Source organism: Ranitomeya variabilis, chromosome 4 (genome assembly GCF_051348905.1).
Source record: "Ranitomeya variabilis isolate aRanVar5 chromosome 4, aRanVar5.hap1, whole genome shotgun sequence".
Classification (NCBI taxonomy): Eukaryota; Metazoa; Chordata; class Amphibia; order Anura; family Dendrobatidae; genus Ranitomeya; species Ranitomeya variabilis.
In genome coordinates this window covers 37,233,835-37,249,256 of record NC_135235.1, presented here as the reverse complement: position 1 = coordinate 37,249,256, position 15,422 = coordinate 37,233,835, and the positions used below count along the sequence as shown (strand labels likewise).

Here is a 15,422-nt window from a genome sequence, read left to right as displayed (position 1 = left end):
TACTAAAGTGATTGGTAAAGACGGACAATTGTTGGAACACACAAAGGACTTAGGTAAATTGTTTATTATTTGTTACTGGTAATTGTATCATTCATGGTAGTTTTACAGTTTTTTGTAGCATATAAACTTCAACGTCCCTCTGCCCCGACGCGCGTTTCGCTTTGGGAGGCGTGTCAGGGCAGGGGGCATGCCGGTGTATTTATAGTGAGTTCTGTGGTGTTGATTTGCTGTTGCGGGATTACCTGGCAGGATGTGTATCAGCTGTTTCCTATTGAAGCATCACTGCGCATGCGTCCCTGTGTTCCGTACGGACACAGGAAGTTACGTGTGTTACACTAAATGACGGGACGACCATGCGTACACAGCCGGCAATGGTCGCACATCGCAGCAAGGGTAATTAAAGCTAAATGTAACGCAGTCTACTACGGCGCTTGCGCCGGCCTCACGGTACCCGCAAAACAGGGGGGTGACGGTTCACGGTCTCGTGGACGGGAACACCAGGCCATCAGTAAGATGATGTGGAGGTACCGCCCCACTACTGACCGCTAGCCATCAGCCCCACAGGTCCGCGACCAACGCATGCGCTCCACTGCTAATGATAGTATTGATTCAGCAGTCCACACGTATTGTTTAAGTACCCCATACATAGTCCTGGGGTTTATCTGTGTGCTATTACCTCCTTTCGGAGCGATTGTGATTTTCCTCCTCTATGGTATACTATCATTAGCAGTGGAGCTACATACTATGCACTATGGCAGGACACCTCTGGGGTCCGGTGGGGAATACCGCACCTTCACTGCGCGGATAGGAATAAAGTAGGCAAAAGTGTAAAAATCAGAGATGTAGGGAGGTATGGTAAAGGAACTACAAATGGAGCCCTATTTAGGCTGCGTACAAGGAGACGTACGGTCACGTGCCCGGATATACAGGTGGCAATAGGCAGTGAGGACCAACTACATAAATAAAGCGATTTTACCCCATGTCATGGGCTCAAATTACAGTGTAATTTGCCACCTAACTTTTTTTTTTTGCCACAACCTTATCCTCACCCTGTAATGTCCTTTTTTTGTGTGCACCCACACAGAAATAGTGCCCCTCAAATTCCTTTAGTGTACCGACTCGGTTTGATACCCTTTTTAAGGCCCTCAATCAGTATGATGCCCACAAGATGCCTCTCCATACAGTATGATGTCTCAGATAATTATGATTACATTATGATGCCCCACAGTATCCCTGCACAATAATCCCTGACGCAAGCATTATTTAACCCCACGTACCTCCCCCACAGTATGATGCCCCCAGGGGAGCAACCATAGGGTTCCCCACTCCAGTCCATCGTTATAGTCAACAGTATGACGACCTAAAACTGCATATACAGTTTACAGCTGGACATGCCACCAACCTCCCTAGAGAGATCCCCCAATCTAGGACTGTCCCCCTGGATCTGGGAGATTTAGGGGACATTGTACCATGCGTGTGCACATCTGTATAGAGCACCATGGGAATATGCCAGTCTCCACTTCAACTATCTGTCAACTCTGTTTTGCCCATTTAGTATCTGTTAAATCTTGCGTTGAGTTAATATTCCCTAAACAAATGCGATCCACCTATTGGGGTACTTGGATACCCCATTACTTCCCTACTGCTTTACTTTCATAGTTTCGCTCCACTGAGTAATCGGGGAAGTATTAATCAGGTTTGGTTATAGAATTGTTATTTAAGAATTTTTCTACAAATATATTCTTCAAACATATAAAGGAAAGAGAATATTGCCATGAACGTTTAAGATGATTTCCACTTTGTACAATATTCTTTAAATAAAAGGGTCCTCTGACTATAAGCCGATCACAGTGCACATTGCATCCACATCAGTCGTGTGTATCTTATGGAACACGATGATAAAAATGTCACTTCCTGATCCTTCACCGGGACGGCATGCGACATTGTATGGGACGGGTGGCTGCCCTGGATGACATGGACAGCACATTGCCTGCCAATGACGGCATGGACCTGTGACATAATCGGCTGCTGGTTCCCATCAGGAACATGACTGGTGGTAAAGGATCGCAGATGTTCTGACACAGCTACTGACAATGCAGGTTCAGGCTCGCCTGCCTCCCTCGCCGTCTGCTGGTCATGAGCAGTAGAAGACAGGTTGTATCTTGAACAGTTATAGTTGTGTATAATGTAGATCTGAGCTGGAAACAGGACGGGTTTGGCGGAAAATGTTAGCGCAATTCAGGAGGGTTTAATTATTGTTTTAGTCCAGACTGCCTTATATTGCCAAGATAGTACTGCCATATACATACCATATAAAAGAGAGAGCCAGGCTAATACTGCAATACCGCCATATAGAACAAAGATACTACTGCCAATTATAGTCCACTATATACCATCATATAGAGCCAAGACAGTGCTGCCATGTACAGCCCACATAATACTGCCATATAGAGCCAAGACAGTGCTGCCATGTACAGCCCAAATAATACCGCCATATAGAGCCAAGGCAGTGCTGCCATGTACAGCCCATATAATACTGCCATCTAGAGCCAAGACAGTGCTGCCATGTACAGCCCACATAATACCGTCATATAGAGCCAAGACAGTGCTGCCATGTACAGCCCACATAATCCCTCCATATAGAGCCAAGACAGTGCTGCCATGTACAGCCCAAATAATACCGCCATATAGAGCCAAGGCAGTGCTGCCATGTACAGCCCATATAATACTGCCATCTAGAGCCAAGACAGTGCTGCCATGTACAGCCCACATAATACCGTCATATAGAGCCAAGACAGTGCTGCCATGTACAGCCCACATAATACCCCCATATAGAGCTAAGACAGTGCTGCCATGTACAGCCCACATAATACCTCCATATAGAGCCAAGACAGTGCTGCCATGTACAGCCCACATATCGCCATATAGAGCCAAGACAGTGCTGCCGTGCACAGCCCACATAATACTGCCATATAGAGCCAAGACAGTGCTGCCATGTCCAGCCCACATAATACCTCCATATACAGCCAAGATTGTGCTGCCATGTACAACCCACATAATGCTTCTATATAGAGCCAAGACAGTGCTGCCATGTACAGCTGACATCTCTCCACATAGAGCCAAGACAGTGTGGCCATGTACAGCCCACATAATACCGCCATGTAGTACACATCCCCCATCCTCAGACACACTAATCCTGTATACTGGACCCAGCGTCTCACTGAAACCCTCCTATGTATGGCAGCACAATGGTATCGGTGTAGAGGACTAATCAGAGCCTCTCTCCAGCAATCAACCCCTAATCCTTCCAGGGTGAGAAGACAATGATTTTCCATTCCAACCTGAAGATTTATGTGACTACGCTGCCAAAATTCCATCTTTGCTCAGCCAAACCGATCGTTCTTGTGCATGGGAGAGTGATGGCTGTCGGCGGTATTCTTTCCTGTATCTCTACAATAGTGGCTTTTATAGCTACTTTAGCAGTATTGTTGTTTGGCTTATTTTTGTTACTTTGACCATCACCTTTTCTGTTTTTTTTTCTTGTTATTATATACACCCCTGATTATTACTTTTATTGTTGTTGTTTATCTAGTTTCAGCCAGTGATTTCTGTTTTACAAATCTAGATAAAATTTTACATTTTTGCAAACTTTTATTTTTTTTATTTTTCTTTGTTTCTGTGTTTTGCTGTTTTAGTATTGCATTGCTGAGTAGTCTCAGGTCAGGTCCTACATACCAGAGCTGCTTTTTTTTTTTGCCTCTCGTTTAGCATAACAAAGCCATTTATCCAGTTTTGCTGCTTGGGAAAACCAAACCCTCGTATGTAAATAGGGAACGTCTCTACCCAATGAAACTCAAGGACTCATCAAGAGCTTCTGGTCATATGACGCTAGTTACTAATTAATTCTGGAATCAGGTGGGAGAGGTAGTCCTTGCTTGTGGATTGGCTGCTGGAAAGTAAAGAAAAAAAAGTGAGGGCTTGGGTTTCAGCGAGAAGGAGCAGAAGGGAGTGTCTGCAGGTATGCTGAAAGCTCAGGAGATACAACTTTTTCTGGCCAGAGAGTAGACCTTTCAATGGAGACTTCTTTTCCACATTGTGGATCGGGCATTCATACTTTCTTGCATTGGCTGAAGTGTATACAATGGACTTGTCATAGTTGGGTGCCAGCTCAAGGCTCCTAGAAGAAAAGACATTTCGAAGGATGTGTGCCTTGCAGCATGAATACCGCGCATCAAGGACACGGTCTACAGATCCTGGGAGAGACCTACAAGTGCCAAGCTGGGAGTATGAAGACTGCCAGAACTCGGAGAGACGTAGACTTCCTGAGGAGGACAGGTTATACCTGGAGCAGCGGTATGCTGAAGAACATAGGACTTTGCCCATGAGAAAAGATCAATATTATTACGAAAGCCGAGCCAATGAAAAAGTGCCCAAGGACTATAGAGAATCTGAAGACTACTACTACAGAAGATCCCAAGAGGAGTATTATGACAGTAGGACAAACATGGACAGGTATTATGATACTTTGGAGAACATTCGAACTAGTCCTGTTAAATATAGGCATGATGGCAGGCTATATGGAGACAGGCGCCCCCGTCATGATGGCTACAATGACAATAGATATTCCTATCAAGACCCCAGAGAACTAGATTCTCGATATATGAGAAAATATGACACTTATTGTTCTGATGAAATCGAAAACGATGATCGATATTATCGGGACATTCACCGGAGAAAAGTAGACCGGGGTTATGAGAAGGAAGTGAGACATAAGCCTTTGGAGAAAAGGTACTCCGACCAAGATGTTCGAGATTATAGAACTGACCCTTATGTGGAACAGAAAAAGATAGATTATGAACAAAGGGATTATAGAAGGGTGAAGGACCATTATCCAAGAGGTGAGAATGTTTGTTCTTCTCGGTCTCCTGAAGATTCAAGTAGCAGATGTAGACCCTCTGAGAGGGACTTTGTGGATTACAAAAGAGATAAAACAAAACCTGGACCAAAAGGAAATTCTAAGAAGACCAATACACGGCGTTATGATTTCTTACCTTTGGATCTTGATTCTATTGATGTAGTTAAAGATGAGCGGTTGGTAGACCGAGATGTTGAGAAACAAAATTATGACCGAAGTCGGTCTTTAGATTTTGAGGCTGAGCCTTCTACCTCATGTAAACGCATGGCTTATGATTTTGAGTACAATACTCCAGAAGAAATTGACCTGTATCTTAATAGTGATGATCTACAGGAAGACTACCTGGGCAGAGATGCAGTGGATGACCTTTATCAAGATTACGATGTGTATAAAAATACTAATAAACAGCCTAAACTCAAGAGAGACCAATATGGAAGTTCTTGGGAAGATCAGAAGACGACTGATGTAGCTGATGGTCCTTATTATAGACCAGAGAGGAGTGATGTTTATCACGAATTTGATTTTGAAGATGAGAAATCAAGTAACGGGTCTACTAAGGATGTGGATTCCAACAACCATGGAGTTGAAAATACAGCTAGGAAACCTCACAGTAACGATCAGCCAACTCGCAGGAAAACCGAACTGGAGTCTAGTACAGATTCTATGAAACGGAATAGCATTTACAGAAGGACGGCCCCAAGCAGTCTACGGAATTCTGAATTTGTCCAAAACCGGAGGAAAAAACAAGGTATATTTTTTTGTTGTTTTGAAATGGGAAAGTTAATATAACTTGTAGAGTCCCTGTCTCACAGCAAAGGGCCTGGACTGCTCCTTCACTGTATAGGTGTACAGCCTCCGTGTTCTGCTGCACAGGCCTCAAATGTGCACGGAAATATTCTCCCTTAGGGTATATTCTCACAGTTTGGTTTTTTTTACATAGATTTTGCAGAGGATCTGATTTAAAATCTACCTTAAACTGTGAGAACCTATCCATAGGAGAGGCATATGGGAATATAGAAGAGGCTTCTTGCACCTCAATGGCCTCAGTGCAAAAATTGAGCCTTAAATTGTCTGTGTGCATGAAAAGCACTTAAAAGCACAGATTATATTTACCAGTGTGGTTAACCTTTAGAAGTGGACTATGTATGTGTTGCCAGTTACTTTTCCAAGTCATGTTATATGCTAAGCTGGCGGCATGTAGTATTTCAGGTTTAGTTTGGTAGGTGTGGGTAGATACTGTTAATGTTGCTGTGCAGTTAGCAATGATCCGCGACTTGCAGTTGTAGTTTGTGCTTGCAGCCATTGAAGATCTTTTGTGTTTTACAGTCCCTTGTAAATCTGTAAATTATAAGTCCTTGAGTTACCATCTTCATATTATTTTATGTATTTCTAATGGTCCCTTTTTAGATGGGGTGATTCTGGTGCCCATTACTGTGCCTAAAATTGGACTAACCTCTGTTACCCAATCGAGCCAGTGCAACCCTGCTAATATTCTAGATTCCAGAAAGACCTTCAATTCCACATTAGCTTATATATAGTAGGTTCATATGCTGCTCACGAGTTTGGAAAAGATGTCTGAAACCCACATTTTCCCAGAATTGGTCATAATAAAGTACATTTTTAAGGTTTTCTTTTTTTTTTTTTTTTTTTTTTATTGTATTGGCAGATATTGTTGGCAAATACCACAGTTTTGTACTTGCAGCTTGACAAAACTGATGAAGAATAAGCACTCCTTTAAAAAATGCACAAATGTAGTTTTCTTTTTCGTAGTACATCATTGTGTACATGAATGGCGCTGGCTAATTGTGCATGTTTCATCAGAGGTGCCGTATTCTTTGTTTTGTTCTTGAAACAAAATGTGTAGATGGAAGCAAATTTGTATTGTTTCTGCTCCCCCCTCCAACTCCAAAATTAATCAGCTTCCCTTGAATTCACCTCTCACCCCTTCCTCCCCCTCGCCTGACATACTTTCACCGACTCCTCCTCTCAATCTCCAACTTTCTTTGTAATGGCAGTGCAGAGATGTCAGGTTGCATCATGCAATGTTTGCCCAAGGGACAATGCTGTGGACTGACTGTAGCACAGACTACCACAGTCCTAGTAATGAGGAAATGGAGCAGAAAATTACTTTGTAACTTTTAGATGTAATCATTTCCTTTACTAAAGTTAGCAAACTTCATGTATGCCTCCGAATAATCACCTCCTGGTGAAAAATAAATGTGTAACTAAACTAAAAGTTCTGCAAACTTTATGTAAGGTAGTTATGTAGTGATTGCTCAAGTGTCTTTGTCTCCAGTGGGGGTTGCAATTTCTTAGTGTATGTTTATTAGCAGCAAAAATCCACAAAAAATGCAGCCAATCGCTAGAAAAACGCAGCAAAATCCACATTTAATTTAGCATATGTTCACACTCTGCAGATTTTCCACAGCAAATTTTATATGTTTTATTTTCCAGTTTCCAATTTTGGGTGAAATTGGCAATGAATTCTACACCAAAAATTGACACATTTCAGATTTCAGGCTAAATTCACGTGTTTCATATTTGGTGCAAATTTTATTACCGCCACTCTGCAGCATAATCTTCATTTGTTACGTGTGGATTTTGTAGCAGATTTCACTTTTTACATTTCAAAAGGGTAAAATCTGTCCTGAATCTGCACAAAGAGTTGGCATGCTGCGGATATAAAAATCTGCACGGCAGGTCAATTTCCAGAAGGAAAATATCTTCAGTGTGCGGCTGCTGAGCGGTGGTACTACAGTGTGAATTTTCTGCACGAAAAATCAGCACCAAATAAGCAACGTGTGAACTTATCATTAAGGATCATAAATTTTGCTTAGAAATTTTCAGCCATGTGTAAATGAGGTTTGTTGAAGCCTGATCTACTTATTTGGTGCCACACACAAAAATCTGCACCAAACATGCAACATATTTACTAAAACCAGCCGAACCCCCTTGTCAGTTCTCCCCCAATGCTGGGTTGTTTTTGCATCTCCTATAATATATAACTGGACACTTTCTTCTGCTCCCAAAAAACCGGGTAGTCCCTGCACGCCTCTCTGTACTTTGCTCCTGATTTTCTATAACACAACATAGTGCTGAAGTTTTACAAATTATCTCACTTTAATGGCACTGGGTTAGTACCTGGCACTAATGTATCTCCTGCCAAGTGCCTGTGCAAACAATGGAGACGTGGCCCATTCATTCAGCCGATCGGTGGGGATGCCAGGAGTCCGAGCCTTAAAGGAGTATTCCCAGCTCCAAGATCCTATCCCAATATGTAGTAGGTGTAATAATAATAATATTAGCAAATTCCTCCAATTTAAAAATCTAGTATAGTTCTTCTGATTCACTATGTTGCTTAACCAATATGCAGGGCATTGCAGCAGCTTAGGTATCCCTAGCTAAGTAACTGTCACCATGGATACCTAAGCTACTGCAATGCCCTGCACATGTGGATAAGTGACATAGTGAATCAGAAGAACTATGCTACATTTCTAATTTGGAGCTATTTGCTAATATTATTATTATTACATCTACTACATATTGGGATAGGATCTTGGAGATGGGAATAACCCTTTAATGATCAAAAAATGTTGGCCTTTGCAAAGGATTGGTCTCCTATAGCAAAGTTTTGAGTAACCTTTACACCAAGTTCTGGGCAGGAAGTTTTGAAACCTTCTTATTCATTAGATTGTTGTTCTTCTACATAGCACTGACTTCATACCGGCCAGTTTCTCCTCACCCTTGACAAGCATGAGACTTATAAATGTTTGCTAATTAGTCACTGAGCAAAAAAAAAAGGCCTCTCTTTTACAAGAATGTAATCCTTAAGACTCTTTATTTCAGGCTGTAATTATGGAATTATGTACAGATATACGGCACTCGCCTGTCTATTGTGTCCTCAGAAGACACAGTCTGAATATTACCAGAATGTGATCGTCGGGAAACACTTGGTGAATTCCATAAGACGTGTCATTTGGCGTTTAATAAACCCATGATATGGAATTATGAGACAATTGCATGAAGGACAATTCCCCAATTATACTATAGCTACTATTTCATTAATGGACCACAAGAGATCGTCATTTTGGGTAATATTCCAGGAGTGTGCACGTGGCCATTTACGATTTACTTCTTGTGAAAAAGGCAAATTTTTTTTTTGTAAATTAAAACTGACTTTATAATATTTATTGCAGAAGTAATATGAGAATATGACACCGTTTTATTCCTAGTGTGGAGCTTGGGGGGTTATAGAACCAGATGTTGGCACTCAATGGACCCCAAAGTCAGTATTCCTGCCCCTTCAGGCCCAGAATGGGCATAACGCAATAAATAAGTTATTTCCCTGTGTGTTCCGGGGTTTTTCAACAATCCACAAGATAAGTGTCTGATTACTGGGACCATCGCCGTTTGTGAGAAATTGAATCCTCTTGAATGCAGGTGTGGCCATGCTGACTTGCCATCGCTCCAGTCAATGTCTATGGAACGGACAAGCGCTGGTCTTTGAGGTCCCCATTATGGGGCATTTGAAGGTGCTGATTTCGGTGGGCGCTCAGTTACCTCCATGTTTGTACAATGATGGAGACAGAACGGTCGTCGGTACACTAGTTCTGTCCCCATACAGCAGTGGTCCCAACTTTTCTTGACCCATGAGCCACTTTCAGCTCTGACAGATGGTTGCGAGCTAGATCAGAGCCCCCTGAGTAGTGACACCCAAAGCTTCCTCCAGAGAAAACTCACCGAGACTCTGTCGGTGGCCCTCTCAGGGAAAATGTCCAAACCTCCCTGGAAATGAACTTCAATTATGCTGTAAAAATTAACAAAGCTGCCAAATAGACAAGTTGCATGCCAGTCATGGTCACATATGACTTGAGTTTAAGTGTTTGCCACTTGTATCGAGTGTGACGTACGACCGGCCAACTTAGAGGGGTTGTCCACCTTTTGTGGACAACTTTTTAAAAAAAATTTTAAGGTTTGTATTTGGGACATAAATCCGCTGAGAAGCGCTCAGAAGAAGACAGATAAGACTTACAAAGTCTCCCGTTAGACCATCAGAACAAGCTCACAGCCAGCAAAAGGCAACACAGAGGCAATAGAAGGCAAATTTTTTAATGAAAGCCAATTGAAAAAAGTCCCCAAACCCTTTAAGTGCACATTCTCTAACTGTCATGGACATCAGCATTGACTTGCCGTGATTATATGTTCACTCTCCATCTTCGTGCCTGTTCCTCTTTGTTTCCATAGGTAGCAAAGTCGCAATAACTCCACTTCTCCACCTTCTAAGTCCAAGACTTCTTGCCCTCAGGGCCGTCTGCGGTGACATACAGGACTGCTCTACTCGCATTCACAGATTTATGAATTCCTTCTTTGGGAGAGGAACCTGTAGTTGTCACATACTTTCTGCCGTCTAGTAAGCCTCATTGACCTGGAATGAGGGACGGTACAGGAGAGACCAGTTCAGGTTAAGACGTTTCCATGAGTTGTTTGTAACGTCAGGTTCACCTACTAATTACATCACAATACTGATTGTTCACACATATCACACATGGCTACTAAAAAAAAACCATTCACAATACAGCGATTTTTCACAATTTTCTACACCATATTGTTTTGACACCATGGATAAAGTTCCCTAGTTCTCACAACTAACCAGATATTTACAGATGGTGGTCAACCTTGCCAAGGGCTATTGCAACCCCACACATTACTGTGGCCACATACATATTAATCTAATCTAAAGGCTCTATACACATTACACTGCTGATTTCAAAGGGTTCAGTGAAGAATCTGATGTGTATGGGGACCAGCGTCTTATCTTGAAGCTTGTTGGCCTCAATGCAGAATCTTTAAGAAGGCCTCCAATTATTACAGGTCTTTAATAGCATTGTTCTCCCATATACTAACTCCAGGTCCAACTGCCACCCCAGCACCTACTATAGTAACGTCCCCTATTGATGGGGTGCCCCAATTCTTTCCAGCGATCTTGGTGGTACTGGCCAACCATACGTTGTAGGCCAACTGGGCAGTTTGGAATTTCAGTGCCCAGTCCTTTTGTTTTCCGGGCCGATAAGGCATTACTGGTGGAGTCCGGCATTGGCTTTCTTCTTTTTCTCCATAGAAGACAACCTTAATTATTGCTGAAATACATTTATAAAAGATAAATCACCTTCTTGGTGAAGTGACCTTCTACGTGAACCTTATCATCCATGCTAAGACAACTTCAGGAAGTGATGAGGTTTATGGAGTGAAGTGCACTCAGGTTATCACCCTTTATAATGGGAGTGTTCTTCACATTTATTGTCTATTCTAGATACTTGTCTTTCTCAGTTACTAGGCTGAGTATCCCATGAATGTCTGAGGATATCTGTGCTTGGGACAGTCAAGAGAAATAGCTGTCCAACAGTTGCCTAATATTTATGGCCTTATAGCCTTCGTTTTCAGCTACTCTAGTTCTTAAATCGTTCCTTGACTTTATTCATCTTGTTACTTGTTTGTTCTTTTCGTTTTTTCTTTTCAACTCTTCCAAATCTAAATGAGTGAGTCTACCGATAGGATCTAAGTCAAGGATCCATTTCTGCTCTTTGCCTGTGCACAGTATTCTTGAGTCTTCAAATTACCAAAAAATTACCTTGGATGCCAACCCGCCACCTATATACAGAAAGAGTTGGATCCAGGGGGGTTAGCAAACAAGACTTGACCCCCGTTATATCTGCATTATAAGGCATTGTCTGTGTGAGGTACATCTGACAACCACTGTAACTTACGCTGGGTAGATCCCCGGAGCAAAGTTGCCAACGGTCCTGGAAATTTGCTGCTAGTGCCTAATGGTGCCCATACACATTAGATGGAAGTAATTCAAAACCACGGATTTCCCCAGGGCCAGAAGACCTTCTGATATATATGGGGGCCTGCCAGTTCTCCTCCGACAGATGAGGTCAGGGGAAGAGAAGGATTGGGTAGCTAGAATGTGAATGGCCGACCCTTTTGCTTTCAGGAGAGATGAGCTTTCCGCAAACAATTTTCATTTCTATCTTTTGAAAATATATAAACGCCTGACCGAGTCGAGCGTTGGTGTGTGGGGAAGTCAACAGAGACAGACGTCTGCCGAAGGAAAATTTTTACCATTGATCCCTCGACCTCTATATTTGCCACTTTTTCAGCTTTGTACGACTTTACTGTAACAAGAGCTTACCTTCCACTTTCTCACTTGATTTTAAAGCCCTTTTTAATTTATTTTTTCACTTATTGTGTTTTTGGGCGAGTTTTCCATGTTTCTTTTAATGTTTAATCTGCTGTAATTGTATCTGATATCCTTGTGTAGCGAGATGGAGCCTCATGAGATCCAAGTAATAACTCTCCATTGTAAGTCTCGGAGCTCTTCTCCGCTCCGCATTGCTCCCAACAAAAGCCGCTCTGAGTTCTCAGGTGATAGGATCAGTTTCTTTAGGGAAAGTGAACAAAAGGTTCAGCAGTTCTTCTCCGGTCTGTGATCTCGTATGGCAGGAGGCACAAGTTACTCTTCAGTGGTGATGAAAGGGAATATTAATGGGACTTGGGGACCTCTGGAAACTACCGTACATACATAATACGGCAAGACTTGTTAAAGGATTAGAGAGTAACTGTTTGTGATATGTAAATGGTATATTACATGATTTGCATATGTAAATATATAAGTGGTTTCATTGTATCAGTATTGTAATATTGAATGATGGTAAATACAGTCAATCTGTCCCCATAGAACATCATGTGGTCAGCGGCACATCCCTCGTTTGCTCAGGGCAATGTGCTGCCGATTAACGATGATTTTTATGCTGCTATAAATGATCTGATCACCAGACAATTGTGGACACCCACTTTTGGGTAGGGTCTATATTAACTCCACTAACGAAGAATTTGATTTGCTCTGCTCTGCCCTGGTCGGGTCTCGTCCTCCAGCCGGTTTTCACTTCCGCATGTGGCATCCTGGACGCCTCTCGACCCATGACGTTGCATGAGGCCTAATAAGCGCCAGAGGAGCGGAGAATTCCGGATGCAGAAGTGAAATCCGGCCGTCACGGATGACTGGACTGGGCACAGGAGCATGACGGCGCTCCTATCTAGGGGGGTTAATGTAAACCCTGCCTAGAACTGGGTATCCCCACTCTGATTTTGGACTTTCCTGGGGTTTGACTTCATCCCTATTTTGCAAGCCAAGATATTGGCAAGTAGGTGGAAGGAATGGGGTTGGTGGAAAGTTTTCCCGCTGCTGGGATCCCCAGTGGAATTGTGGTACAGGGCTTTTTGCTTCTTTTTCTAGAAGATTAATAATAATAATTCTGAACCCGCTGCTGCTACATTGCTGTATATTCATAGATTTGCTGCTTGGTCATCGGCTCAGGCAATGCTCTTCATGCAGATCACAATATCTGGCGGCTCTCTGCTTGCTGTAAACTTTTGCCAAGCACATTTTATAATGTCGTACCACACAAGAAGGTGATAAATTCTGAATTTCACAACGAATTATAACAATTCACATAATGTGCGGTCTTCCGCATTCACTCTTATAAATGGTTACATAGTATGGAGTCACTTTTTGCCACACTCCATAGCTGAAATCTCCCATCACTTTTTGCTGACTTGTGGCGGCTTTATTTAGGTGATTTGCGTTTTGAGATGTCCTCTCTTTTATACCACGGCAAATACTTTAGGGAGTAGTCCGACAGCAAGGCTCGACTGATTCCCATGGCTGAATTATGAGCGCAGCTGTAATAGAGGCTGTAACTGTAATATATGTATATGGTAAAACGGTTTATTGTTCAGAATGACGTTCAGTGGTTGAAAGGTCGCTGTGACCAAGTGAGCGAGCCGCATCCTATTTTGCAATCATTCTATCCAGTTTGAAACTGCAAATTATAATCCACGTGTAAGTGAAGCGCGAGCTGACTCATAGGGTTTATTATTGCAGGTTTATGGAGGCCAAAAGTACAATAGAAACTGCCCCTATAGGAGTGGGGCAGATTGGATAAATAATACCCCTATTAGGCAGTGCAAACCAGCAGGACATCATAACAGGAGACAAACGAGCGGTGGAAACGAGCGGTGGACCTCGTTGTGGCAGGATCGGAGTGTAATGGTGATATTTCCCAAGCGATAAGCAATGCCGAAGGTGCGGTGATAGCCGCTTATCTCTCCTCCACCCACTGATACAACACGGTGGAGCTCAGTGGGCGCATATATGGGGCAGGCAGGAGATTACCCAGCCGACTGGCTATACTGCACCTATAAAGCCGTGTGCTCTCATTGCGATGTCTGTGATTGCCGCATACAGCAGCGTATATGTAAAGCATGTGGCTTGTCTCACTATGGACTTCCATGTTGACCCAGGGATACAATCAGATTATGTTACACAGCGCCTCTGATTTGCATGGCATTGATCTATAGCCTCAAGCTGCTACTGTAAAAAAAAGGCATCGTATGACCTTAACCCGTGGGTGAGGCCATTCTTGTATATTAGGTACTGTCATAACATGCGGCACTTTCTGGGCAGGTGACCAGGACTGGTCCTATCATCTCGAAGGGACTTACGGCGGCTGCATAACGTAAAGCCCCAGCGCCCCGGAGTAAAATCTGTAACCGCGACCCCCCACCTTTCCGGTACCATGTATGATAGTGTTTTGCTGTAAAGGGTTTTTGGGACCCCTTACACACCAGGACCGGGATATGACTGCTACCTCTATACCCCCTATGGCTGTATCATTGGCTATTTCTAGAATTTTTATTTATCTTGCTCCCCATTAATTCCACAGCACTTTACAGACATTATCATCACTATCCCCATTGGGGTTCACAATCTACATTCCTTATCATTATGTTTTTAGAGTGTGGGAGGAAACCGGAGAACCCAGAGGAAACCCACGCGAACACTGGGAGAACATACAAACTCATTGCAGATGTTGGTGAGATTTGAACTTGGGACCCTAGAGCTGCAAGGCCACCGTGCTGCCCCATCACCACCTTAGGTCGGGTTCACACAACTGTGATTTTACTTTGTGTGCTGACCGTTGTGCACATGGATAATAAAACTGACCAATCGCAGCATGCATTTCTAACATTTCATGGATGAGAATCGTGCATAGAATGTTGGGCAGCTCCTGCACCCATCGTAGATGCAGATGTGTACCCGGATCCAATCATGTCCATAGTTTGCCAATGTTTGATGTTGGGCAGCTCCTGCACCCATCCAAGATGCAGATGGACGTACACACACACCCAATCACGCCCACACTTTGCCAATTTTTGTGTAAACCCAGTCTTACAAAAATAATAAAATCTATGCTGACTATGCCCACCCCTGAGGAACCATAATGAAGTTTGTTGTTCCTTGTTAATAACCCCGGCCCTTTCTTTCTCATCCACAAATGCAAATTTGTCATAATCTGAGGCTGAAATGTTGAGATGTTATCTCCAATTTGTGGGACCCCAGATGTATGTATACAACTTGCGTCCATCCAGCTGTGGTGAAACGGTA

At 42.9% G+C, this 15,422-nt stretch overlaps 1 protein-coding gene across 2 annotated transcripts in view; it reads left to right on the top strand.

Annotated features, from left to right (window-relative positions):
• DNMBP (dynamin binding protein) overlaps positions 1-15,422 on the top strand; it is a 99,848-nt gene that overhangs the window by 51,467 nt on the left and 32,959 nt on the right. The window contains exon 1 of one of the 2 annotated variants that reach the window (XM_077258352.1): positions 3,976-5,663. The exons of the other annotated variant lie outside the window; for it this stretch is intronic. Within the exon in view, the coding sequence (XP_077114467.1) occupies positions 4,202-5,663 (1,462 nt within the window). The 5' untranslated portion in view covers positions 3,976-4,201. Of the gene's footprint in view, positions 1-3,975; positions 5,664-15,422 lie in introns of those variants that run through there. 2 annotated transcript variants of the gene reach the window in all.